The 27,720-nt window shown below is 41.6% G+C and overlaps 1 protein-coding gene across 3 annotated transcripts in view; it reads right to left on the bottom strand.

The window, feature by feature from the left end:
* Nucleotides 1-473: 473 nt before the first annotated feature.
* The window catches only part of LOC111244547 (pinopsin-like), a 52,347-nt gene continuing 25,100 nt past the window's right edge, over nucleotides 474-27,720 (bottom strand). For 2 of the 3 annotated variants that reach the window (XM_086980301.1, XM_022791775.2), the window contains 2 exons: nucleotides 11,376-11,691; nucleotides 474-10,892 (listed from right to left, as the gene is read on the bottom strand). In XM_086980301.1, the coding sequence (XP_086836427.1) occupies nucleotides 9,667-10,892; nucleotides 11,376-11,490 (1,341 nt within the window). In that variant the 5' untranslated portion in view covers nucleotides 11,491-11,691 and the 3' untranslated portion in view covers nucleotides 474-9,666. The remainder of the gene's footprint in view (nucleotides 10,893-11,375; nucleotides 11,692-27,720) is intronic. The other variant, XM_022791776.2, reaches the window with a different exon arrangement.

Below are 27,720 nucleotides of genomic sequence, written 5' to 3' on the forward strand. Positions count from 1 at the left end.
AAGATGAGAGTCAGCTAAAAGAGAACTTCAAAGACATAACTTCAATTCTGTTTGTTTCGAACAATCTGGACACTTTCGTCACGAAATTAGAACAATGTCGTATCTCACATCTTTCCCTCCGTGATTTTTTACGAACCCCAATATAAACTGGGATGTACTGTATTGTGGATGTGCAGATGCAGTACAGCTGGAATAAGAAAGCATCTTTCCAAAAGAAAGATACTTTCTTTTTATACGATCATCTCGCCTATACAAATTATAATTTTTAGTTTTTCTATCGACATTTAATTAGACCAATACAATCACAAACGTCTTAAATATTATGTGATCGATGTAATGATTAAGTAAAAATAATTATGTCTCAGCTATGTTTTACAGTATATACAATATATCTGGGAATATATATTTTCTCTTACATTTGTTCCAGTAGACAACATTAGCTAAACGGAAATGAGTACACAGAAAAGTTAGCTATAAATGGAGGTGCTCGTATGCTGTTATTTTATTATTCTTATTAATATTATATATAAGTTATATAAACGCCTTCTTATTACAATAAATCTCGATCTATAATATTATATTTCTCTGTTGTATTCTATACTATTAGTTTTTTTTTTTATCTATACCTCGTTTACTTTTTCTGCTTTATCTTTATTTATCTTTTTTCCTTATCATATTTCTCCCGCCGTCTAGTATTTTTTAGTCTTTCGACCAACTCGCTCGTTCTTATACTAACGAATTATTATCTTTGGTTATTTTTGTATGTTATTATTTTTATATTATTTTTTCCATATGTTGTTGTTATTGTTATTTTCGCCCTTGGTTTTACGACTCCCCTCTGGGCAGAAAACACGCTTACCTTTTACGTCCTCACACTCGCCGTCCGTGTTTTCCAATACAAATGCTGTGTGTTTTCCTCTAACCCACCTGTCATGATCTTTCCGGTTGGTCACGGTTCTTTTTCGTTTACGAAATCTCGTTCAGAGAAATACTTGGCTATTGAGTTTTCCCAATTTTAGGTGTAACTGCCGCGCGTATATTTATTTCAATTGTGAAAATTTTTTCCCATGTGTCTATGCCTGTTACGGGTCGTTGCTGGTTCGCATTCATTGTGGTATATTATGTCTATGCTAGAGTGATCGCATAGTGAAATAATTATGGTGCGCTTGCGGTGTAATTATGTATCGTAAACGACCTGCAGGTGGATGAGGGGTCCCTGCTCTTTTGTTAATGGCTGGAGTCTTCTTCACCCAAAAATGAACATCCATAGCGTTACGTTGCTTCGTTACTACAGCGATATATTTCAGTTTTGGTGTCATTTTCGGCCATCTAGTGCGTCTATAGTCAATTAGTCAGACGACACGGTACACGATATCTTTCTCTATTTGTTATACAATTTTTTCCTTACCCCATCCTATTTCTGACACCGGTCTTCTCTAGTTGTGGTACGCTTGGTCTCCTCCAGGTGATGTCGTTGTGGTACGCTCATATCGCGTCGTATCCTTTAAATCGCCTTTGGAGATGTGAGACCGAACATTAACACAGGCACATGTATACTTCAGTTTTTTTTTCAAGTGTTCCCCGTCCTCAACCCCATCTATTTCTAGCTTCCCTCTAAATTCACACACAGAAAGCTCACATTATGCATTGGCCCTCTCAAGGTGTTTATCTCGGTAACTCACAACTGCACCCACGCACATTTTAGACCCACACCGTATAAGTGAAAGTTTATACGTTTTCTCTTTTGCATTGTATCGTGCTGCACATCTTTTCTTTCAACATTAGTTTAATGTTGATTATTGATAATAATGCTATCAGTATGACAAATTTCTCGCTATGCGTGATTTTTCCCGTATAAGTCGTTCAACGTAGTCTGTACGCCTGAACGTTATCTGTACCTACCTACCTACCTACCTACCTAAGTTTATTTTTTCATTCTGTCACATTCTCACATCAAAGACAAAATGCAATGCTAGATTGCTTCACCATAGGGATCGAGTGGTGGTGGAAGCCGCATGACTGATGCAAGCGAATACATACAGGGGGAGCAGAACGTGAAGTATATACGACTCGATGTATGATCAAAGATCAATGTAATTTGTAACGTATGCCATGTCCATGTATACATTGAACAAAAAAAGCATATCTTCGCGGTTAGTACATAATGGACAACGACGAAAGTGAACTTCACTTAGCCGTTATAATATCTAGTTATTATAATAATAGTTCTTCACGAAGGAGAGCCTTTGAGAGAACGTCAAAGAGAACTTGATACGCGCGTTCGGTTAATTTCATCTTAACAGGATTTTACCAGCACCAGTTCGGCTACCAGCAAAATTTATCTCGCTTATCTTATAATAACTAATAATATAATAAATGCTGTGACGGTCAGTCCAGGGGAATAATGATTGCGTCTATTGATTATGAACAGTGTTCCTCCTCATTAGCCATTCATAGTTTTCGCTTAATTGGATTTTTTTTTGACGTCCTTGGATTTCAAGTCCCTATTACAGTACGCTGCTCTGGCTGTTATGCTGCAAAGAAAGGCGGGTGTGTGCTTTCATTCTGCCAATCGCTTCTATTGCTTTCTTTCTCAAATTCCCTAATTCCTTGGAGTACGGGCAATTCATGCCCGTCAAGAGGTACCTCTGAGGGGCGCAATTTAACATGTATTGACAGCGATATTAAAACTCATACAATCGCCATTAGGTATGCTCCTCGTCCCGCTCGTTAACGTATTCCTTCATTGCTAAAGGGGTGTTTGGTCCAAAAAACCCGGGCTCGCCGGGCAATTACCAGCTTTTGTAGAACAACAGCTACAGGCGCCAGCTGTTGAACTGGATGCGTGCAAACACGATGTGCTTCATTCTTTTTTGTCTAACGAATGATTTTCTACTCTAATTCTTCTGTCAAAAAAACAGTACTTCTAATTCTTAGCGTATTACAAATGCGGGCATCCAGTGTCACTTTTTTTCCAAAGAACTTGCTGATCTGCTCATTAGTCAGGTTGACTCTACCACCCAAATGCTTTACATTTTTTTTAGAATTTCAATAACTTCTGAAACAAAAGGTAACGTTGTAACTGACCTTCTCATTTTTTGCTGTTTCTGTTTCTAGACTTTGTATTAGAAAACAATTGCCCTTCCGCTGACGGCCCTCGTTAGCAAGCTAACTTGTCTTGTCAGCTAGCAGGGAAACTGTTGGACGGAGCAGAACGATACTTGATTCAGCCTTTTCACACGTAGACTTCGTCGTCGTCTCACAAAATGAACAGTCCTTGGGAGGTGGACGTTTCCCGCCAACTATCGAGGCCGCCTTAGCATGGTCGTCGAATGACGCCAGCCTGCGCAGCTTCTGTCCTAGCAATAAAAGCTTAACTCTAGTGATTATACGTTGATTGGACAATGAATCGCTCCTTGAACCGTCTCGTCTTTTTTTTGTGCCTAATACGCTATCCTTTGAGAACGTCTCTTTTCCGGATCTCGCTCGCGTTCAACCGTGTGAGAGCCCTTGCACACGTCAGTTTATAGAAAAAAAAAAAGAAAGAGCAGGAATAGTGGGCCGGAATTTGAGCATGCCAAATTGTTATGAAGGAATAAGGAGGGGAAAGGCTGTCGAAAATTATATTGAATACCCTTCGATATTTCATAGAAACTATTGTTCATGGGAGTTGACGATATGTTTTCCAGATTCAAATGGGCAGCCCGTCCTTCGACAAGCCTTTGTGCGGTGAGAACTAGATTTATCGTTGAAAGTCGTTGATTTGGGCTGTCCGAACATATCTGAAAGGATGCGCGTGTTTGCACTACTGAAAGTATCGGAAAAAAGAAGAAAATATTAAAATAGATTTCTACTGAGCGGATAATTGTGCTGCATTAATATAGTAGAAATAAACAACCTGTTTCGTTGATGATCTCAGTCGCTATGCTGAACAACTAATTGCCAAAGACCATGACGACAGGAACTAGTTTACATGATCGGTATTAAGGTTCTGCCAGAGCATCTTCTAATTCATTGCACAGATGTGTTTCTTTGTTACACCAAGCAACCGTTTTCAACAGCGACCCCTGTTGTCGGATCATCATCATCATCGTCCGCTCAATTGAGCTGCTATATAATACCTATTTATTGAGATGTACACGACTATTTGGTCATTATTACACAATTGAGGGAACAACATACGCGTGCCTAGGGAAGCAGCTATACGATAATAGCTTAGAAGTTTTATCTCGCTGCTAACTACGATTCGTGAGGTATCGAGTATTACTATCCACAAGTCTTTATCGCATCGAGCTGAATACAGGTATTCGTCATATAAATTGTGGCAATAGTAACGATATTATTAATCTGAGACCTGTAACGTGCAGTCGTTCATGATGACGATAACAGTAACTCGCTATTAAGATCATTCAAGTCGGAGAGCGCGCTGGCCCCGCCCGAGGCGTGGGCATTCGAACATGAAAAGCACTAAGATTTCGAAATAATCGTGTTCATTATTATTGTTACATCAGCGTTATTACTAGCGGTAGGTGTGCGAACGGTATGACTCTCTCTCTCTCTCTCTCTCTCTCTCTCTCTCTCTCTATATATATATATATATATATATATCGTACAACAGCGGTAAGCAATTCTTGCGATTTTCTATATTTGCATACAGTTAATCAATGTCTCTTTGTCTCTACGCGCTATTACCTCGTAACATGCGAATTCTGTCGCTGTTAGCTTTCTATGAACCGTCATGAAAATACTAATAAGGATAAACCCCTCATTCGCCGCCATATGTACGCTCGCCTATGTACGGAATAGTATTTAGTAAATAGCGCGTTCGCAAGCGTTCTGTCCTACGCGCTGCACCGTCAAATGACAACAACATCGCTAGTATTAGTCATCGCGGTAAAACAATAGTCGATAGCTATAAACCTTACTATTACAGAGAAACATATGTAAGCATGTGTAGATTCAATAACTTCGGCCAACAGGAAATGTCAAATCTCCACTAGCGTCATACGCATATTATATAACTCTTATTATGAAATGTTTATACACAATAGCCGAAAAAAGCATATATATGTATGTATGTATGTATGTTATGTAAGCTTTGTTAGAGGCACTATTCGGAAAAGCTTGATTCGAAATAGCTGGCAAATGCCGTCGCCCTAAGGCCCTATTCGTTGCTCTCTATGCTTGATTCGCCCAAAATGTAATAACGTCAATTTGTCTCGTTAAGCAAGACGCATCGAGCCACGAATCCGGTTAGACAAGCACACGTTCTCGTACATACGTCCGCATAATGTGAGCCTCCATATTTATACTAGAATGAAATGCGAGTAGGCAAATTCTGCCGGTTATTGCCATTTAGGTACACAAGCACAAGTGGGCCTGAATCATGTCACACTGTAAATTGCTACCAACTGAATATCAATGGTAGTGCTGAGTTTAGATAACAATGATAATAGTTATCATCAAAAGGGGCGCGATGGTATAATTAATCGGAGAAGTACTGTTTACTTGCTAGGGATAGAATCATCGAAATTCTTCATACGAAGGTCTATTTTCATCGCACGGCCGGCGACATACTGAAATAATTCGTTTCTAACTAACTAGCAAATGATCCATAGGCGAGGCCTTACTGCTACGGCGCTTTCGCTGTCCCCTTGCGACAACGTTTGATAGCCACCGATTTTCAATTGTGCTTTTTGAACACTGCATACGCCGTACAAAAATTCAGTGAGTATTTTTAAAGTCTCGCAGCTAGAGAGGGTGTGCAAGGCTTTCTAATAACATTGGTGCCCGGAAATGGATAGATCAAGTCGTTTATCAAGGCTCAATGATATTTCGATACGTTTAACAATTGACTAGTAAAAGAATACACAAGCGACGACCTACTTGAATTTAACATAGGAACAAATCCAATAGTCAGATCTGTAAGAAGCGTATTATTGGCTATAGTAAATGTTGCAACATGAACATGCGAGATGGAGTAAAATTATCCTCCCACACATATTGAATCAGTAAGACCGAAATCGCTCGTCACGTAAATCGGATCGCATTATCTCAATTTACCACTGTCCACCGCCCTCCTTAGACGGTCCTATAGTCTCTATATTAGGTACACTCATAAATACATTTCCAGTTAAGGATGTGATGTCCTCATTGGTTAAACGCGAGTCTGGACATGCGAAAGGGGTTCCTTCGTGGCCTACTTATGTTGTGCTATAACTGTTTCCATTTGTAGGGGTTTAAAATCGTAGTTCTTCGCTCGTATGACAGTTGCATCTCGTTTGTTTTACGTTTGAGTAGCAGTTTCATTATTCCGGGATACGTGTGTAGCAATTCCAGAATAGAGGAACAAACAGGCCGACATTGATCTCCGCACATACGCGATCGCCGTCAAATTGTCATCGAAAATTAATGATTTCACATCCCCTCGTTTTGTGCTATCATTTTTATTGAAGCTTCGCTAACCGCAATTATTAGGATCGTCCGAAGAAGATGAAGAGCTGCAGATATTTATTCTCTTTCACGATTTCAAAATAGACTTAAATAAATAGCATATATTCCCGTTTCCTACAAGTTGACAATTTACGCCTTGCTGGTAACAGCTTAACCATCCAGTATGCGTGAGATCGATTTACTCGGACATTGTGTCACAGCGTATTAGCAGACGACCCGTGGGGCTTCCTTGCGGGCGCTTTTCTTCATTTACCCTTAATAACCATCTACACGGTACTTTTATACACTATCGTACGTTGCTTCATCATCACGTCCCGTTAATTCCCCCGCTCCCCCAAAAACATTAAGCGGCAAGAAGATTTTAACTAGTAATGTTTCGCCGTCATCAGTCTAACCATCGTCGCGGTCTTATCCGGACTATTCATTCTGGGGCCATCTATGTTAATCTGCTTTCATCATGCATCGACATCGGGAGCGAGTTATGATTCGCTCGAGCGCTGTTATTAATTGTTTATTTCACCATTTTTTTTATTTGTCCGTGCTAGTCTACGATAGTCCTTGGCTCCTCGTCGTGTCGACGACTTCATTCGTCAAAGGGGAAGCTTCAGACGCAGACTTTGTATTTGTGAACTCTTTTGTTAATTTTTAATACGGGTCACCGCTATCACCGCACCGCTTCTGGCTATTCTCTCTCTCTCTCTCTCTCTCTCTGTCGAATATATGGAATTAATTTTTGGTGCTAAATGGCTACCACTCTGTATTTACTGCTTGCTTTTAGTTTTTCGTAAGAGGTGGGCGAATTCTCTAGGGCGACACTGCGGCTGGATTTGCAACTATTTGACTATCGCGAACAGATAATTTTCTATTAGTAACTACATTTTTATTGGTTATTGATTGATATAGAAGTTAATTATGAGTGTAATAAGTAGGTTTATTAGCTAATGGCTAGACCCATTAGCGATCGTGCGAATATGCATTTCTAAACGAAGACGTCCTGCTCGCATTTTGCTGATGTTATCTGCTATAAGTCTTGAGGGACTTTTGTGTTTTCTGCGACGAATTGTTTGTTTTGGTTGCAACCATCGCGTCATTGTTTGTTATGTCGCCAATGTATCCTGTCACAAAGAAGCATAGTTTCGCAGGTCATGTCACATCTCTGAAGGCTTTCAATTCGATTTCACGTTTTTATTCTGGTACTGGGAGCCAAAAGCGATTGTTATGTGTATATCTATTACGTTGTTTTGTGCCCATGCTTTCCCACAGAAGCCCCGAAAATGGAAACAATATATATATATATATATATATATATATATATATATATATATATATATATATATACATAGATATTGTTTCCGTTCTCGATCCTCTGTGTTGATGTTCTTAACCTCTAATCTTATTGTCATAATGTTGCTTGTTGTGTGAATATCTTCACTTCATCCTTGATATATATATATATATATATATCCTTCATTTGCCGTCTGGAGTTCAATAGTTTTACAATATCTCTAGATGGGTTTGCTGTGCGTACAGGCTCGTCCAGCTGGACCAGTTTGGACGTGATCGGTTCAATCGGCCTTTTCGTTCTTATCGATGTTGATAGCAACATGTTATTTTACTAGTTCGTTATTTACGCATGTATCTTCTAATTTTCGATAGTTTTATAGGTATCCGTATGTTTAATTGCATGCAGAGTGAAGAAAATTACCACTAAATAGATCATTCCAGTAATCTTTGAGTAACCACGAACGCAGAATATCTTGTAGCTATGTTTTTGTTTTATAGTGTTTCCACCTTGCTATAGTATGTGATTTCGTTTTATTTTCTGGTATATTGTCACTAATTGATTAGTAAACGTGATACATTGTTTACTGGCAACTTCGATTTTACTTACGCGCAACTTTTTTCTTTTTCCTCCTAGACATCTTACCCCTTGTTTGTAAATTTATGAATTGCGACTTGTCTTAGTGTAATGCAATAATAACAGTTATAACTATCAATAAAAACAATGGAAATAATGAGAATTAGAGGAGTAGATGTTCCTGTTCGCTGCATATTTAACAAATCATTATATAATCCTCGTTGCATAGTCTCCCATCGGTTTTTTGGTTTTGTTGTCCGCCTATTTTTCATCTGTGTTGTACTGTGCCGTTCTCGATCACTTAGAATATAGCGATATTTGTGAAGTCATGGCGTTTACTCAGCGTTGGCTTTCCTAATGGGTTTACCTGTATTTTCGTTTGTATGATCATTACAATTTCTACGAAGACCATTGGCCTCTTCTATTGTTATTATTGTTTTTACTGCTGCTGTTGTCGTGATTGATATCGACGCTGGCCTCGTCCTCCACAACACCTTGCGTCATCGCACCAACTAAAACGTTACGTATACAGACAGAGTTGTTGGATTGCTTAGCCATGTAAGCGGTTGTTGTTGTTGTTGTTGTTGGCGGCAGGATGTCGATATACAGAATCCCAAAGCTGGGTTCCAGCGCACTTGTTGCATGTAACCAACAATAGCTAAGTAGCATTGACTGTGAAGCTTTATGGACAGCTGCAGTAGTTCTCTACTAGTTCAATCACGGGAACTTTACGAGCGGTTCATGGGGAAAGCTAGTAACTTGACAGATCTAACGAGACGAAAGTAGAATTTCCTCTATAGAAATACTCAACCTTAGTACTTTGGTTTTCTTTTTGATAAGTTCCTCGTTTATTTCGACAATTTTTCAGTTATCTTCAGTGGTAACTTCTCACTAAAATTGTAGTACTTATATGCCTTGTAGTTGGTGGTCGGTAACTAGACGTACAGCGGCTTGCGATGGAGTATCTGTGACAGCTATAGTTCGTATTTGGTCATTGTCGGCCCAACGAATCTGGGAGAAGACGCAGATTGGCATTGGTTGCTTCAGTAGCAATAGGAAAACATGTGATAACCGCCATGTATAAAATCGTTGTTATTATTATTTTCATGTTCAATGTTCATCAACTAATTGTTCTGCTTGCAAAAGAATTACTATTAACATTATCTTATCTTGTCCACTTTTCTTATCAGCGTGAACCCAATTTCTCCATAGTTTTTTTTCTTGTCATTTCGCTTCTGTTGTTCTTTGTTGCTTTGACTTTTATTTTCGCTATCTCTACTTCGTTTGTCCGCGTCTTCTTTATTTAGTTTGTGGCCTATTCGTATCATATTTCTATGCATTGTATTGAAGCGCCGCTATAGGAAATCTTCTTCATATCGCATCCTGTTGACTTCTGATCCACCGGCAAAGCTTAGCAGTCCCATCGTGGACATTTTGGTGCCCCTGGGCGGTGTCCGCCTTGTCTCTACCATTCGCATGCCCACCCGGACGGCGCCGGCGCGTTGACGATCATCGGGCGCCACCGGTGGCTTCGGTATCTCCGGATGGGATTTACAACAGAAATAGTGAATGAGGTACACGAATCCCTGCCGGAAAGCGTCGTGGGTCGCGCCGTAGACAAGCGGGCACACGCAAGAGTAGCTCTGGGCAACGAAGAACAAATTGTCGCGGATGGATGACTTCAGGCTCGGCTTGAGGATGACGCACATGAGAAAAGGCAACCAGCATAGAATGAATAGCAGAAAGGCAGTGAAGTTGGTGCGCAACAGGCGCCGCTGAAGGATCTGCTCGCGTGTAGCTGAGCAGTTCCGGAGCTCGAGGTGTATCGTGAAATCGCGGTGCTCATTCACGGCCTTGGCGAATACGAAAACGCTGAAGGCGATCGGCGCCGCCAGCGTGAGCAGCATCCGGCTCTGGCGCATGTCGTTGTTGCAAATGTCGAGGCCCTGCGTAACGAAGAAGCTGACGGCGCACGCGGCAGCCGCTAGGGCCCACCCGAGAAAGACAAGTATGACGACGACCGGCGCGGCACAAAGCGTGCGATACACGCCACGGAATTCACCCGGCCTCGTCGCCACGATGGGTAAAACTCGACGGTCGCCCAGCTCGGCACCGTCTTCCACCATTTCCTCAGGTCGACAGGATCGAACATAGTTCTCCAACGCGATACAGAGAAAGTTGAAGATATTAATGAAGAACGACATGAGTGCGCAGAACCACTGGGCGTGACAGACGGGCTTTTCATCCTGCATAACCGCAAGGATCGCCACGCACATTACTGGAAACGACCCGGCCGTGATGATCAGATTGGCTAAGGCCTGATTGGCCAGCAGTAGGTTGCCTCGTCGTCGAAGGCATTCTTGCACGATGAGCGTCGATATCTCAAAGACGTTGAACGTCGTCCCGAGCACGGATAGGATGCCATAGAGGACGAGGTTGGAGAGCGCATTCTGCGGGTACGGACTCTGGTACGGCACATTAAACGTCGAGGTGGTCCGGGAGTGGATCGCGCCGTAGACATTGCTGAACGAGCTGCTCGGAGGTGGTATGGTGTTATGTCTTTGGGACACTGAGGTATTCGCTGAAATGAAGTGGAGTGCCACCGAAACGAACGAAAAACAGGGAAATCGAGGAAAATCACATTGATCGAACGAAATATTGTCTCGTACCGGAACACACGGAAGTACAAAAGATGAAAAAGCGTTGGACAGAGTATTGCAATGGAAGGAATGACGGTTGTGAAGGTCAGCGGCAGGGTGGAAGGAAATAAGGATTGTGAGGGTAAGAAGATAACAAAAACAATAACAACAAAAATACAAACAGGGTCATCTGCATTAGTGATTTTAATCAAATAGCATCTAGTTTTGATAAACGTACTAGTAATATAAAATAGCTAGCAGGAGATTAAATCGAAGTCAACACTATAAAAAAATGTTTTCTCAATGCATTGATCCTTAATTGGTCACGAAAAATGCGTATGTACTCTTCAATTCTCTATCAGTCTCTTTTTTTTTTTTGTTAAATAAATGAGTTTGACGTTCCGTGTGGCATCGTTTCAACTGACCTATGTAGTTGTTGTACGTCGCGGAGGCAGCTGTGGCTGCTACGTGGCGATCTAGTATAAGTAGATGGAACGAGTCCGTTATAGGCGTGGGAAGCAAGGCTCCATCGCCTGACATCTATAGCTGAGGCCGTGCGAGCCACCCTGCGCACGCCAAACGTCCACGACGAGAAAGATCCAATTTGAGAAGAGACCGATTGCCGGATGGAAAGTCTTGTGCTTGAAGGCGATCACACGTCGGCAGAAGGGATCGAACGGTTGACCAAGCGGGACACCAAAGGAGAACTCAAAGATATGTTACTAACGGTAAAATCCTCACCTGAAATGAAAGAGACCAAAAACATTAGCGTTGATATATTTATAGATAAAGCAAAAGATTCTCCTATTATGACTATTACTTCACAGTTGAGATACGAGTTCGGAACAAGATTTAGAAGAAGCCCAAAGTTTGATAGCTATTTCAGTAACCTAGGCTGAGCAAGCGCATTGTCCATATTGTCGAAGCTGCAAAATGGAAAAACAACAGGTACACACTACCCCGATACTAAACTCTAAATATCTTAGTACTGAAGACAGCTACGCAATTTAATTGAGTTCGAATATTTCAGTAGAGTAGTTTGTGTACAGAAATAGTACACATTATTAGAAGTAATCTAACTCTATTGATATGATGAAAGAAAGACCCCACACGTCTTCGCTAAATAGAAAATTATTATGTACCCCCGTTATTGGTAGCGAATTTGTTCCATCTTTCTAGTTAATATTGTGCGGTGTTTCGCCAAAAGATATCCGGTTTGGTCTCGAACGTATTTTGTAACCATGTTTCGATATGTCGATCCGTGTCGACGTTAAAGGCTACGAGTGATTGCCCAGCGAACGAAAAAGCTGAAAATATGTCGATGCCATATATACAGAAAATATGAAGGATGCAAAAACAGTTGCCATTCGAAGTCCAGGAGGGCAGATTTGACTATGTTTTTCTTGTACAGCCTTCCGTTGTTATGGAACTGGGTGGCCTGAGCTCGCATGTCGGGCCTTTTCTCCTAAACAGTTTGGTTAACTCGATGCAACTGGGCCAAATATAAATGGTGATCAATTGTTTGGTTCATACAAACTGTTTTTGACTAAATAAAGTACCAAACGTGAAGCACAGCTTTTTTTTTGTAAAAATCTGATTCAGCCTTAAATTTTGACTTTTTTTCCTCTGATTCCAAGCTCTGGTTCATATTGACATAGAGAGACCACATCTAGTCGCCGATAGCAATTCTGTGCAAACATCCATAATTGTCACTACATAACACTCGATACCATGCGAGACGTTGACACCGTTGAGCCAAAATTCTTTGTCGAATTCATAGACTTCGTGAGGTACCCAAGCTGTAAGTTTCTGTGAAAATCCAAAACACATGAGGCAGCAGACGGTTTTGTGGCTGCAGTTCATCTTTTTGGTTAATTTTCGAGCTGTTTATGGTTACATAGTTTCAGATGGTCGTCACCAAACGCATATGATTGACTAACGCATCTGGAAAGCAAAGGGGGCATTCTTTAGGTCCCAAGTACCGTTTTCAAGCTTGGCAAACCTTCCTAGAAAAGTTATTTTAGCATTGGGGTCGTTGCCGAAGAAGGCAAGCGTTTTGACTTCGACGAAGTGCACGACTTGTAATCTTCATCTGGAACATCAATCTTTAAAGAGCATCATTACAGCACGCTCATGTATCAAGAAAAGCGCTTTAAAATAGTTTATCAGACGTAAACAATAAATTAGGGAAAGTGATATAAAGAAGTTCTTAAGTGTGGCATTTTCCTTTGTTTACAAATGTTCTACAATCACAAAAATAATCTTGCCTTGTTTGCCGGTTTCGGTGCTGCCGAATAAAAAAAAGTGGATAAGATAATGTATACCGTACAATTACCATTTAAATTCCACAAAAGAGGCCGGTTATTTTATAAAGGTAGTTTTGTTCATTAAGACAGGGAACAGACTAGTTTCTTATGAGCTTATATTTCAACCTCGTTTAACTGGGAAGATTTGATCCTTGTCAATTTAGCATGTGCTCAACAATGCATCTTTTTCTATGTACCTTTAGATAGTACATTCTACTAAAGCCAGAAATGGGCAGCCATCCTTTATGAAGTGTCCATCGCATTTTACGCCCGATACGCAAGTCATAAGGCATAACTTCAGACAACTGACTTCTGCCACCACGGAAGAAATGTGTCTACGCCCGAAGTCGAACCTAAGCTACCCTGTGCCCACAAGTTTAGCGGGCAACACGTTACCCACTGCGCTCTCATGGGAAGCCTTATAACGTTTTTATCGTTCTGCGTGTAGTTTATATATTCTTTCTATAAAATATTCCTTCTATTATCAAATTCAATACGGTTTTTGCGTAATTTGTTAAATATTTTACTCTTAACGTGCAATTGCAACTTTTCCCCGAGCAAACAAAGATAAATGATATTTAATGCAGAATAAATCCAACGGAATAGACCTAGCATGAGACAGTTTTGTCTCTCAATTTGAAAAAAAAACCATAGACGCTTAGTGGCAAAGAAGTAAATCTGCTTCTTCTAGACTGCACTAGACTATATATTTTAAATTTATTCGTACGAAAAATCACAAGATACAGAATCGTGTGTACATCGTTCGTTATAAAAACAACACGTGATTATTTACATTTTAGATATCATCGCCTAACGACAACCGACCAATCCTGCTATAGTTGAACTCTGCTTTGGATTTTAGCTGAATTCTTAGTAGAAAAATACAGCTGATTATAAAATCACTAGCAACTAAACTTAAAAAAATTGAACAAGTTTTTTTTTGTAATAATATGTACAAAGGAGTATGTTCAACGTGTAGCTAATATTTTTCCTCCGAATGTCACTATATTTAATGAGAGGATTATCTTAGCCGGCTTGACGAAACCGGTTTCAGTTCTGCTCGATGGAAGAGGCTCGATGTCCTACTAAGACGCTATTTTCGAGCCATTTGTTGTCGAGTAGCACTAGTAGAAACATCGTGCCTTTCCGCTAAGGCAACAATCAGATGTGTCTATAGTCTATAGAGGACTCATACATAACATACCGTTGGAGTTGTCGTCTGCAATCAGTTTTCATCACAAAAGTCCCTGTGATGGCACCATCCCTATGGTACCACGTTATCCCACTAAACTTGGGCACATCTAATAATACAGGTTCAAAGTCGGGTGTAGACACACTTCGTGAGCCAGCCGTCTAAAGTAACGTTTAATGACATTATCAGACGTAAAACTCAAAACATTGGTTTTTGTATCAAATGCCCAAGGAATCTACAGGGCCGATATCCCAGCGGATTCGATCTCGCCGTGAAAGAGCAATATTGACAAAAAACGCGAGGTAAAAAGGCAGTAAAGCCGCTGTAAGTGCAGGGACAATCAGTTCAAAAAGAGTCCCTCTCGTCGAGGTTCCGGTAAAATTTAACTGCTAATACAAGTAAGTTGCTACGCGCTACAAATATAGGCGCAGACCCCTCTCCGCTCATATGGCCTTGGATTGCTAACCGGTGGCAACCGATGATCAATTCTGTCGTATTGTGTCGCCAGATAAAAGGTACACAACACGAGGTTGATTGTACCAAAAAGAGGAACCCTGACAACAGTACGTTTAGCAGTTGATTGCATCGGTGAGTGAGGGAGCCTGCAGGCGTTACGTCTTCAGGCACGCTCAGCTTAGGTTCTTCATATTGATTCCGCCAGCTGGCCATCTTCCGTTAATGCTGTAACCGGCGTTTCGCTTACGATCGAAGGCGATTCGATCCGCCATTGAACCTTTGGTGGGTAGCCTTCCTAAAAATCCCCTTAAAACTTCCCCATCTACGGTGTCGTCCATTCACTTGTGTGTCTACTGGCACTGCTTGAACCTTGCACTGGTTCTGCCAGCATAAACTCACCGACAAAAACTCCCATAGAAGCCTACGGAAATCATTGTATCCATACTCGCACAAGCACACACACACATGTACGCAAACTACAATGCTTTTCGCAAAAGGTTCCAAAAGCGCCCAAAGCCTCTCGCCTCAAACATAACTTCGTGAATTTGCCAGGTGGGTCAACCAATGGAACCGAGCTTTATCCGAACGGTGTTACAATAGTAAGGTTCGCTTTGTCCTGTTGCTGCCTCCATCGTCGTTTGTGTCTTATAGTATAGTCCTAATCGGCCTGCGAAGCTTGTCGAGGTTAATGCTCTGCCGGTACAGCAATAATAGGCTGAAGTGGAAAAACCTCATGCTTCGCGCTCGCGGCAGTTGTAACCTCGATGTATTCGAGAGGGAATGATGCCAGATTAATTAACTACGGCTGAGCCCGGGCCACCAAACATATAGGTACACATAGAAGATGGGGACAATAATACGTTTCACATCTTGATTGATTGGCACTTGCCGATAACCAGGATAGGGCAAGAAAGAAAGGTGAGATGAACGAAGACTTGCAAAAGAACGGAAAGCTCATGTTTGGTAAATGCTTATAAAAACCGGAAAAGTAAAAAGATTACACTACTTTTCAGATACTGGCCTGTGTATATCTGACATATAGAATGAGTAGCAGATAGTTTAAAGATCAATTTTCTGCACTGCGCCAGTTGCATAAAAACTGTGCTATTTTGATATTCGTTTATCAGTAGGAATGCTAGCAGGGCACCAGTGCTATGGAAACTACCCCACAGCTTCAACAAGTACTATATCAACATGACTTTGCCCAATAACTCTTGCTAGATTATGATGTTTTAAGGTTTGCATGGCAAGTAGCGAGTCAAGTAAATCTCCTTAAAGAACGTAGATTTCTATCTGTATTAGCAAGCAGTATATCAATGTACATGCAGAGGACAATGTTGAGAGACATTATGGCATTCGCGTTTAGGCTTCCCTAATAGAAAGCGTGAATTTCGTTAAGGATTTGCGAACATGTCAAGATCGGCGAGTGTCTCTAGGTTCACGTCGAATGGTGTGTAGTACCGTGAAGAGGAATGATACCACGGAAACGTGCTGTGTTCCATACGCATAGGTTTTAACAGTTGCCAACCTTTCCTTCCGAGTATGTTGGACACCCACTTTCTGAACGTCTTCGCGTTTGATCAATACCTTTGAGTAGATCTTTCCGCAGGCAAAATACGAACACCTCGCCCTTTTCCCCAGCAATGCTTAAAACTACATTAGCCTGTAATTGAGTCCAAGCGCCTTAGAATACACTCGGTTTCTTACCTGTATAAAATTAGTTGAATGCCAGCAATATCGACACGCAGAACAATCAAACGCCCGCGGGTCAAATGCCAACGTGAGAGAACTACACACCGCTGAAGCTACGGGCAGCGGCAGAATTTATTACCATCACTGGATACGTAGTGGTAAAGGCGGAGAAGAAGAAAGTGTTCGTATCAATTAAAATTAAAAGGGAATCATCCTCAGTAGGCAAATCGTCTTCAACCAAAATGCAACAGCGAAAAATCAACTCTGGACGCTTTGCAAAACAAAATTTTTAACGGAGGACAAACCCAGGACCCAAAACCGGGTCTACCACATGAATAGTTTAACGAAATTCAATCTGTGACCGAATGGTATTGTGACCAGTCCAACCTACATGCTCAGTAATGTATCTCTAATCGTACATGTTAGCGGGATAGAATAGCTAAGTAGCTTCTCATAAAGTACTTGGGTCACTAAGGGAGCAACGCGCATGCAAGTTTGGCCAAATTTGCCTGAGCATTGCATGTAGTCATCTAATTGACAAATTAACTGAGCGGCCTTAATTGGGCCTACAGCCACAAGGCAGTTAATACGAACCGATAAGATATTTAGTTAATACTGCTACTAGTAATATATATATATATATATATATATATATATATATATATATATGATTTGCTTCGCAAACAATGACATGATTAACCAAACTCTGACTGTAAGGCATTGGCCATATAGTTACTATGTGGGCTGCTTACGTTGGCATATATCTTCTTTGTATCGCTGACCTCCTTTGTTACGTTCTCAGCGCTGCTTTAATGCGAATACCCTGATATAACTGCGCAGCGTTCAGAAGTTGCTTTTAAGCTTCCATCTTGTGAAGTTTAAACTACACAGCCGAAACGTAAACTCAGGGCCGGTCCGTGACCGACTTATTATTACTGCAAAAGCACAAAGAGTGCGATCAGTTGAGGAAGCATTTTGACAGCCGTAGTTAGTCATTGTTCTTTCTCTCTCTATCGCTGCACGCTGCTCGCTGCTGTGGATAAGCTGACAAATTGCATGCCCTTAACGATTATACGAGCTCCTCGAATAACCTCCTGTCACAACAATCTCCCGTCTACGCTTAGATCAGAGAATATACATTCACTATACAACAGACTACGCAGGAATCCAAGACCTCTATCTGTAAGAGACCTTCATCCCTGGTTGTGGCTATTTGAGCGGTCTCCTCCATCAGGTCGCTCAAGGCCCTTGAAAAAGAGAAGAATGAGGCTGGTTTCTGGGCCTTCACTGCCTGCCCCACGAGAGGTCATCGTCGCTCATAAAGGCTACGGATTGATGAAGGCGTAAGTACCGAGGTACACATGCGCACGCACTTTTATGGCAACAATACCACGTAACGCCAATCCACTTCCACCATTTGTTGGACCTCGCGGTGAGAGGAGCTGCTATCTTACTTCATCGATGAGACGCGCCGCGCCACACTAACTTTCTTGACTACCTTAATCTATTTCTAGGAAGAATCGTTCTCATACTATGACAGTTTACCAGGTAATTGGAGGTCTTTTCGGTAGAAACAAAATTGCTTTTTTTCTAATAGCATTCATTCCATGATCTATTAATCCGTTTAGTGCAATAATTAAGTGAGACAGCGTTAGGACAGAAGAAACACCGTTTTCAATACACTTGAGCAGAGTAGACCCGCTCACCTTAGTTGCAAGAGCTAACCCAGTGACTACCAGGATCAGCCAGTTCCCTGGCTGATCCTGGTGTCTGAAACTACTGCAGTTCTTCACTGTTCTGCGAGCCGTGAACTCACTTCACGGGCATAGTTTCGCTTATGTGCTTCACACTCGAGAGGTATGCCTCTAGGTTCGGTACTAGCTTAGCACATAGATATGTGACGCAATAGCTCCTTTATTCGTAGGTTACTAATGGATCGATCGCAACGTGATGTGAAGACTTGACCTGAAAGCTTCACATAGCCCTTCCGACAAAGGCCACTTCCGTGCAAATAAACTTATTTACTAGCGCAGGTTTATGGCATAGAAGCACAAAAATTAGTTGTTACTTGTTTGTGTTACAAAGGGAATTGCCTTTGATAGCTAACGATTAAGACGAGAGATTATTGTTTAGCACTGCGTTGTCATCGGCGCACCTGTCACGGGCGTTTAACATCAGAAAGATTAAATTGTGCATGGGAAAGCAGATTGCAACCCATCTTATTTTTGTATCAGGTAACAGTCTATGGAGTGAAGATGTTACAATGCTACCTTTTCCCGCTAAGATTAGGTGAATTCTTTTCATAGTTTTGGTTACAAGTTAATCGTTGTTGTTTTTTATTTGCGTCTCTTTCTGTCTGCAATACACTTCTTTTTTTCGAAGATCTTCTTTCGTATGTTACTCAGTACATCTTGTTCGAGATGACTGGCTTTTCTACGCGGTTTTTAGGTATCGTGTGTACATGAACCCTTTATGCCCGACTCTACCAGTTTGCCTGTGTTTATATAGACAATTGGCCCTTCACCCAATGCAGTTGTGGGTTTCCATTGATGTTGTTCTGTTTTTTTGTCTAGCTGTTAGATCCACGCTTTTCCCCCTTCTTTCAGCCACAGTAGGCCTACGGGATAGTCTCCGCAAGGGTCCTGCTGTAGCTCTTTGCTCGTGCACGTGCAGATAACGCAGCTGCCTGCTGGAGAAATCGTCACGCCCACTCAGAGGACACGAAAAAAGCTTGAGGGGCCTGTTACTATCGTACAAGTAAGACGCTGGTATTCGCATGAGCCAACTAGATTGAATAGCCCTACGACTCGGCTGTATACACAGCTGATTTGTAGAACAGCCCAATTCGATTCGTGCAGCAAAGAACTAGTAGGTTTTGTTTCTTGTTAGTCGACCTTTGCTTTCGCAGCCGGCGAACCCGTCTCGCTGGTAAAACGCGACCATATGCGTCGATGGGAATAAGTGCACGGCATTTTTTCACGATCGAACCCCATAGTTGTTCCCAGAAATGTGATCGTTTGTGGTAGCCATCTTGGGTGGTGTGTCCTGGCCATAACTCGTTCCAGACTTCATTATCCAATAAAGCAACAGTACGATTCTTGGGGCACCCGAAAACAGAGAAGAGTTCGTTTCGTTTACCTGCGTATTAATAGGAACTTGTCATAATAGATGGAAACAGGTAATTTGTATATTATATCAATACGATGCGAGGCAATATTATTATCAGTTGGTAACCGAACCGTCATATATTGGTAACGAGGTAGATTTACTACGGTATTTGAGCAACACTGACCGGCAAAATCGGACGTAAAAGACTCGAAGGACTCAAGTTTACTATTTTGAACTTTGTTATGGATAGAATTTAGTAAGCTTTACCGGCTTGATAAGTTCACTGTAGGGAAAGTAAGGATGAAGTTTCGAATATTGTTTGGCATTAATTAGTTGAATATCTTCCTGTTAGTCTAAAGCACTGGGAAATGCCTTCATAAAAATAACGTAACTGCGTTGGCTTGCCATCTGAGCAAGTGACAAAGCGTACTGGTAGTAGGTACGAAGTATTGATTCATGTGTTCCGATTCGAAGACACATCGAATGAAGAGCCCACATCCTTAGCATCTAACATGCCGCTGAGTACGGCGCCAGCCAGAAAAGTATACTTTATGAAGCCGATTATCGGACACACCGTATTGAAAAAAAGCCTTAATACTGAAAATGATTTCTATTCAGGTGGAGTGTCTATCTCAAGTTAGAACTCAAACTACGGTTTTTTTGTAGAACTTCGATTCGAAGCTGTTCAACATCGCGCAACGAAACTGGACACAGGAAATTGCTGTGACTTACCGGCTCTATATTGTCTGTCCAAACAAAAAATCCGCTGCTAATTATTTGAAGATCACTGTCGTAAAATGGCTCGAAGACGCATCAAAACAAAATGTACAGGTTCTATAATCATCTGCAAGTGCGGTAATACGACCTAAATTCTAACTGCTTTATAAATGTACGGATGCGTAAAAATGTTGACAAAAACTGCGATCGCCTTACATTCAAATGTGGGCGCGCATTAACTCAATCTAAAAGGAGCGACTGTACGAGTGAGAAAGGAAGCGTTCATTGTTTTTCCTCTTGTTAAAATCCCTACTCTACTAGAGCGTCGATTATAGACCAGCAAAAAAAAAAAACGAAGCTAGTCTTGTTCCTGACTCAAGTTTTTCAGGGAACGCGACTTTGAACTCCTTCTCCTGAGTGAATCCGCTAATAAACCTAAAAATAGCTGAGGGCTGAATTCATGTCGTTGGTTAGTAACTGGCAGTACGACGTAACAAGCCGTTCGATTTGTTTGTGTGGTCTCGAAACGCTGCATATCCATATAAATATATGGCTGTGTTTTTGCGCTCGTTTTGTACGTATCAGCTCTCAGCAACTGATCGACGAACAGTTCTCGTCCGCTTCATTCTCCTGCTGCATCGTCCATATCCACACGCGTTCAGACTGGACACAGCGGTGTCCTTTTCCTAATTTTTCAGCGTCTCCTAGCAACATCTGCTAAATCCTTTTTGCTGCGTCTTTTTTTTTTTCTGTTACATTCAATTCGATCGGTTCTTGTGAGCCTCGTGAGAATATCTGATTTCGCAAGAGCTTTCGATATACGTACAAAAGTGATCATCGAAAACACCGTTTTTCACGAATAGCCTGCTCCGTGAGAAACAACGCGTGACACAACAGGACCGACTTGTACTATAGTCTTTTGCCAATTTTTCGCTTTGGCCGATAAACGTTCTTAAGCTCGACTATCCCACCCGCCTACGTCCAGTCGTATCAATGGCATCAAAATTTTCAATTTGAAATTAGAAAGGTCTGTACTAGATACAATCACTGGCGGAATCCAAAGTTTAGTGAGCTCTTGAAAATGTCAGTTCTCCGCGGTATGCAGAGTTCTATTTACCAATAAAGTTTTGAAAGTGGGGCGGTCATCACACGGTAATAAGCAATACTATACACCAGCGTTTTCACCGTTAAACTAGTGGGAGAACTGACGTTGCTAATAACGTCGACGAACGGTCAAGTAGCAAGAGGATCTAGTCCAACGTTTCCGTGTGACTTGAGTGTACCCTGACTTCCCACTTCGTCCTACAAACGTCTTGCTTAATAGCTGCTTCGAGGTTCACCCTGCCTAACTACCTCCAGTGTTCTCCCGTTATTTCTCTTAATTCACACACAGAAACAAACGTAGACACTTGTCACTAGGAATTATTTCAACGAGGGATTTTGCTGCTATTACGTATGGACGCGTATTGGAACCTCTCTGAGTGAAAATAGGTGCTTGTATGTCCCAACAGTAGAATATACGCCCTTTCCGACACAGGCATAAAAAGCACAGCACATCTTCCCCCTGAGGCTACCCACGCGGCCTTGTTAGGATCCGTCCTTCATTCGTCGCCTACTACCGAGTGAGACCCATAACAAACCGGCGCCGAAACAAACAAAAAAGCGAAAGCGAGGACATAAGGCCACCTTTACTGACTACCTTCGGTTCAGGTTAGTAGCTCGCTACTAATAGGTTGGATGTACTCTATACTCGAACATGCGACCGAGAGTCTTAATCCGAGTAAGCTGCCGATCAGCAAGGCGTCGAAACGAACCTCACTTTTCTTTGGCCATCCCCATCCTTGTCCCGAAGTTCCATGCTGGAGGGCCTTTCCAGCGGCGGCAACGACGCAGACCCGAGGACGACAACGAGGTTTCGTTGCCTGTTAGGTGTCCGGGCTCGGTTGGGACACGACGCTGGTTCGCATCAGTAGAGACTGCATTGAGTCGAAACGATTTCGACTGACCTGGCTTATTCGTTTCCTACCAACGAACGAATCGAATGGGCTGCCCACCAAAGCCAACAGTAGAACCGTCTACGGTGCTTGGTTGACTGAGTCAACGACTGTCCCGCCGAATCGTGATAGTCCTCGGCAAGGCTCGACCGGACATCTGAGTAAGCTAAACGGGGAATAGGTGACCAAGAAGTAATTGTTGGACGCCAAGAAGACTGGTAGTGCACCTACATAAGAGCAGCAGCAGCAACAAAGCAGGCAAAGAGTACAGTTGCAGCTGCGGCCCAGCAGAGACGGCATGCTCGATCCTCCAATCGACTGACTGAGATAATAAAATGTATCGTTATAAAGATATGGGCGGAAAGTCAAGAGATGGATGAAGGATGAAAACTCTTCGGTGCTAACGGCGCCAGCGGAAGAGGTATCATTGGGTGTACAATGAGCACAGAGGAAACAACTAGTGCATCATCTGCAAGCTTTGCGAACATGTATTAGAATAACTTTCTCCTTTTAGGCCAGGGCCGTCGCCAAGCAAACACAGATCCGTTCTGCGTGAACGCCGACCGCGTTGTCAGCTCACTTCTCAGTAATCCGCTAAAATGCACTTAGGCATATCGGTATGTACGAACCACCTTTTGGCGCATGTTAAGTTAATTTTCAGCGATCTAAGGCAACATTGTACCTCATAACTTTTAGCAACGTTTAATTATAAGGCCAGTATAGCAGGACGTTTTGTAAATACGTCGCCGTTTTGTGAGGGCACACAAAGCGAAGTGCTTTACTTTTAATGACTACAGAAAAAAAGACTATACGTTTATTGCAAAGCAAAAGTTTAAATTCACATTAAAACCTCAAGAAGACTCTCTGTGATTAGGACGTGATGTGCTCCTAACGACCGCTGCGATAGCTTCTCGAGTCCCCGAAGAGAGATCAGGATACACAAAGCAAATAAGTAGAAAGGATGGAGAGTTCGCCAAGGTTGGAGAGGTAATCTTTCAAGCTTTACTTATAAACTGTCTTGCGTTGCAATGATCTATACGGAAGCATGATAGCGATCACTCTCATTGCCCAGAGCTCCGGCAAATCGTCATTGTTCCCAACAGAAACAATATAACTTGCCATAAAATATGAACACAAATCTATTTAGGCCAAGTTTTCTCGAGTGGCTTGAAATTAACTGCTCGACACGGGCATGGCTTTTGTCTGAGGAAACCATTTTTTCGATCCGCAACTATTCGAATAAGGTTTCTGTTTGTTAAATGTTTCTCTCAAACTAGATATAGTTCCGTTGTCATGCGAAGGCGGAGAATGTAAAAACGACAAAGTCTTAGACCTTTCACTGCTCTATGACAATGTACATGTAGTCTTTTTGGTGGCGGAGGAAAGGTCGCGCATTCATCGTCGATTGCAAATGCTGTACCTTCAAGGAAGCCATAGAGCCACGATAAAACGAAGTATTGCATACTTTTGGTACATACAGGTTATTGAAATGTGGAGCTCGATACGAATCAAACCGTTAGAGGGCTACTTCAGCAAATAGTAAAGCAATAAATAGAAGGCAAAAATCGACCATTATCAACAAGAAGCTGTGCTGTTCATGGCGAAGTTGAGTTAGTCACATAATGTCCGAGTTTCACGTCCGGAATGATAGTCAGACATTCCCTCAGACGACTAATGCCGCAACTGTAACTCTTTATATTGAAGTCATAAATAAATCATGAAAAACGGGAGTATCGCAATACTTGAGAGAGCAGCTTGTAGTCCTGTAGACGCCGTATACGTAATAGAAACAATGAAGTCGTTCATAGAAGCAACGAAATATATTTGCTTTTAGAATCGCAAACGTTGAACTAGTAAGCGTAGCATACATTACAGTACAATGTTGAACATAATACCCTTCTACATGATCAACAAATCCTGATGCGTACAACATCTAGACTAGATAGCGTGCTCTGGTAGACTTTTGCTCAAGTAACAGGTCGTGCTCACATAAACATAGAACATCGTTTACTAATTGGAACAGTATAGGGAGGCGAACGGCTTGTTTAGGCTGAATCAGAGTAGTGAATACCTCATGGGTTAGAACTGATAAGGAGACTACTTATGTCCCCTATTAAATCATACCCACGTATTCTTCAAATTACAAAGGCAGACTGGCATTTCACAGCTTACTAGATCAGAGTCCATCACACATGGGCTTGTGTGGACGAAAACACACAATACGGTCGTGCCAGCCCGATCTTTGTTCTTGCTTCTTTACGAACGTCTGTCGCCTCTATGGTAGCTACTGAGGATACACGAGTCAATGAAATTAGCAAGATGATGGCTATCTTCATATGTCACGCACAACGCACGTAAATGGGCATAATGCATTTGATAAAGTTCTACGCATCTTACGTCAGCTGAGATATCCTGTAGAGTGACCAATGCGGCGTAAAACTTTATAGCAGGTCTCTGCAGGCTAACTAGTGTTGGGATGAGCCGGTGGACTTGGTCACATGGGACTACCTAGGTCGCGCCTGTTGCGTTTCAACCTAACGTTATCTCTGTGTGTCTCAAATCTCGAATGATGTGCCATGGTGGGAAAATAAACTGCACCACGGAGCTTGGCGCGACACAATGATTTAATCGTGCTTATTAACTCATTTTTGGTGGATTTCCCACCGCAGTTGCGGTTGCTGTTCCCGTTCGCGTAATTCCCATGTATGATTCACTTGAAAGGTACATATGAACATCGCGAAGTGGCGGCAACAAGGAAGCACCATGGCCCAATAGCGCCAGTGTGAATAAAAATCATGTCGGAGTTTCGACTTTGTAAAAATTAGGGTCAAATGGTAGAGGTTAAAACCCAGACATCTATGGAGGAATCTGTGTATTGCAGCGCCAACACGCATATCCGATAGGTTGTGAGAGTTTGTTGGGCGTTCAGGTAGGTGGGTTTCGAGTCGGGTTTTAAAAAACAAACGTATTCTGTCATAGAATGGACTAGAATGAAATTTACGCTTGTACTGTAGATCTTTACTCGACTTTCCGACATAGTCACGCTTACTAGTCACGTAATGACTGCTTTCTATCAGATTTATGTAAATAGATGTGTGTGACAGAAGCTCCGCTGTTGTGCTATTTGCCGTTCTTCCAAAAATGCTATATGATTTTTATGCTACTTACATGATAACATTGAACGAGATCATAATTCACTACCAGCGATTCTTGTCGACGACAATACCTAAATGTCATCTTGGTCAGATAGGACAGCCATATGAGAAATCGTACTTTTAAATTGTATTCTCTGTATGTGTGAAGCTTATTCTTTAGTAGTTATAATAAGCTGCATGATTTAATGACTTTAGCGCACGTATTTTATGTTTTCTTTTTTCATTATTAGCCTTTACAATACATTTTTGATGTTGTAAAACGAACCCTCTGACTTCTTATTCGTGATATCTCTGAATAAAGAGTAGACCCTTGCCAAAAGACTTAGAATGGCACTTTAAATTACATGATTTGCTTCGTCTGTTGCTTTGAGAACTGGTAAAGACACTTCGGGGCATCAGAGACCTCACCGAGGTCTTGGTTGCACGATGGTTGCGTTTGGCCCGTACCTAACGGTTGCGTTTTTAATTAAGTGATCACGTGTAAAGATTAGCTGCCATTTTCTAAGATAAAAGCAACAATACAACAACAACTAAATAGATTAGTCCGATTTGCTAAACATGATTAGGACCTTAAGCAAACTAAGTCATAAGCCTTCTAACAGAAAAACAATTCCGTTATTGTAATCCCTAATCAAAATAAGGCTATGGATAAAACGGATCTACAGTGACATGAAAGAGCTTTTAAATGAGCTAATGAACGCATACTTCTATACGTTTCCATCTATAACATACGACTAATTGCGAGTCGTAAAGTAACTATATGAACCATTTTCTAGAACATTCAACAATACTTCTAGTAAGAAAATTCATTATAAATATATGAATATATAAATATATGATACCCTTTTCTCCAATTTCTCTGGTCTTGTAAATAGGTTTTACCCTAAGCATGAATTTAGGCAAAAATCTATCATTGATCCGTACGTGACAGGGCATAGCCTTGCAGAACATACAGTTAGCTATGTCTGTAAAATAGATTTAGTTATAGCGACTCTCGTTTCAACACTATCTAGAGGTTTTAGAAGGCAATGTATCCCTGCTTCAATGGAGGGTTAATTTCCTCGGATCATCTGCAGCCTTCCGCGAAACCTTTGCCTCTACCGATCTAGCACCTCCAACAGTGTTCTTACGTCTTATGGGATGATTGCTGTTGGAAACCGACATGTTGCTTTGCCGCCACAGACGCCAATACGCTCCTTCGGGGTCGATTTGTTACAGCTGTCTTAAAATGCATTACGTTTCAGGCATATTAAAGGCTGTATGCGCCCCGACTAGTTTCCGTGAAGGCCCGGGTAGAGCGGGGTCTCGCAAATGTCGACGGTTGACGATCAGGGAAAAAGGCGACAAATTGCGGAAGAGCTGAGAGGGAATCTCAATAGAAATGAAGTCGAGCCCTCGCTGGAACGCCGGGATCAACAGTACGCCGGGAGAAGAGGATATTTATAGACACTCGAGCGACGCTAAAACCTAACAAAAAAAAGCTAACCTAGATAAGCAACGGCTGGTTTTTGCTATGAACACCACGGGGTAACATAGATATCGTGAACTGGCCCATCAAAAAGAAAGTATGCAAGTACATATGATGGGTATACGGTGGTTCGCATAAGTATTCAGTCATTCTGCCATGTATTTTAGACTGATTTTAGAAATGTATTTGAAAAAATAAAGTGGGTGGTAGAATGTTTTTAATTAAACAATATTACTAGGAAAAACTAAAACTGTTACTCCATAATTACTTTTCTTCCGACGAATAATGAGCCTAGTCCAATATTCATGATTGTAGTGGAGGGTTACCAAAATCCATCAGTTACTGCATCAGCTGTAGTTATGTACTTTTTATATAACACAAATCGCAGAAGACGAGATAAAAACACGGACGACTATTTTGAGATACGATATTTGTTGAAACGATGATCGCATAACAAGTGATTTAAGTGACCGCATAAGTGATTTAAAATAACAATTCCCTCAACTAATGACCGAAGATGAGGATTGCCCTTGATTTGTAATTATAGGGTTTATTGAAACTTAAAAAATAAATGCATAAAAATGAAGATTGCACTACTATTTGTAAACAACGTCGCATAGGTTATGAAACTGTTACATTAAGAGGGATTATAACCGGCTTGTCGTGTATCAAACATTAACTA

Source organism: Varroa destructor, unplaced genomic scaffold (genome assembly GCF_002443255.2).
Source record: "Varroa destructor unplaced genomic scaffold, Vdes_3.0 BEIS01000002.1, whole genome shotgun sequence".
Lineage (NCBI taxonomy): Eukaryota > Metazoa > Arthropoda > Arachnida > Mesostigmata > Varroidae > Varroa > Varroa destructor.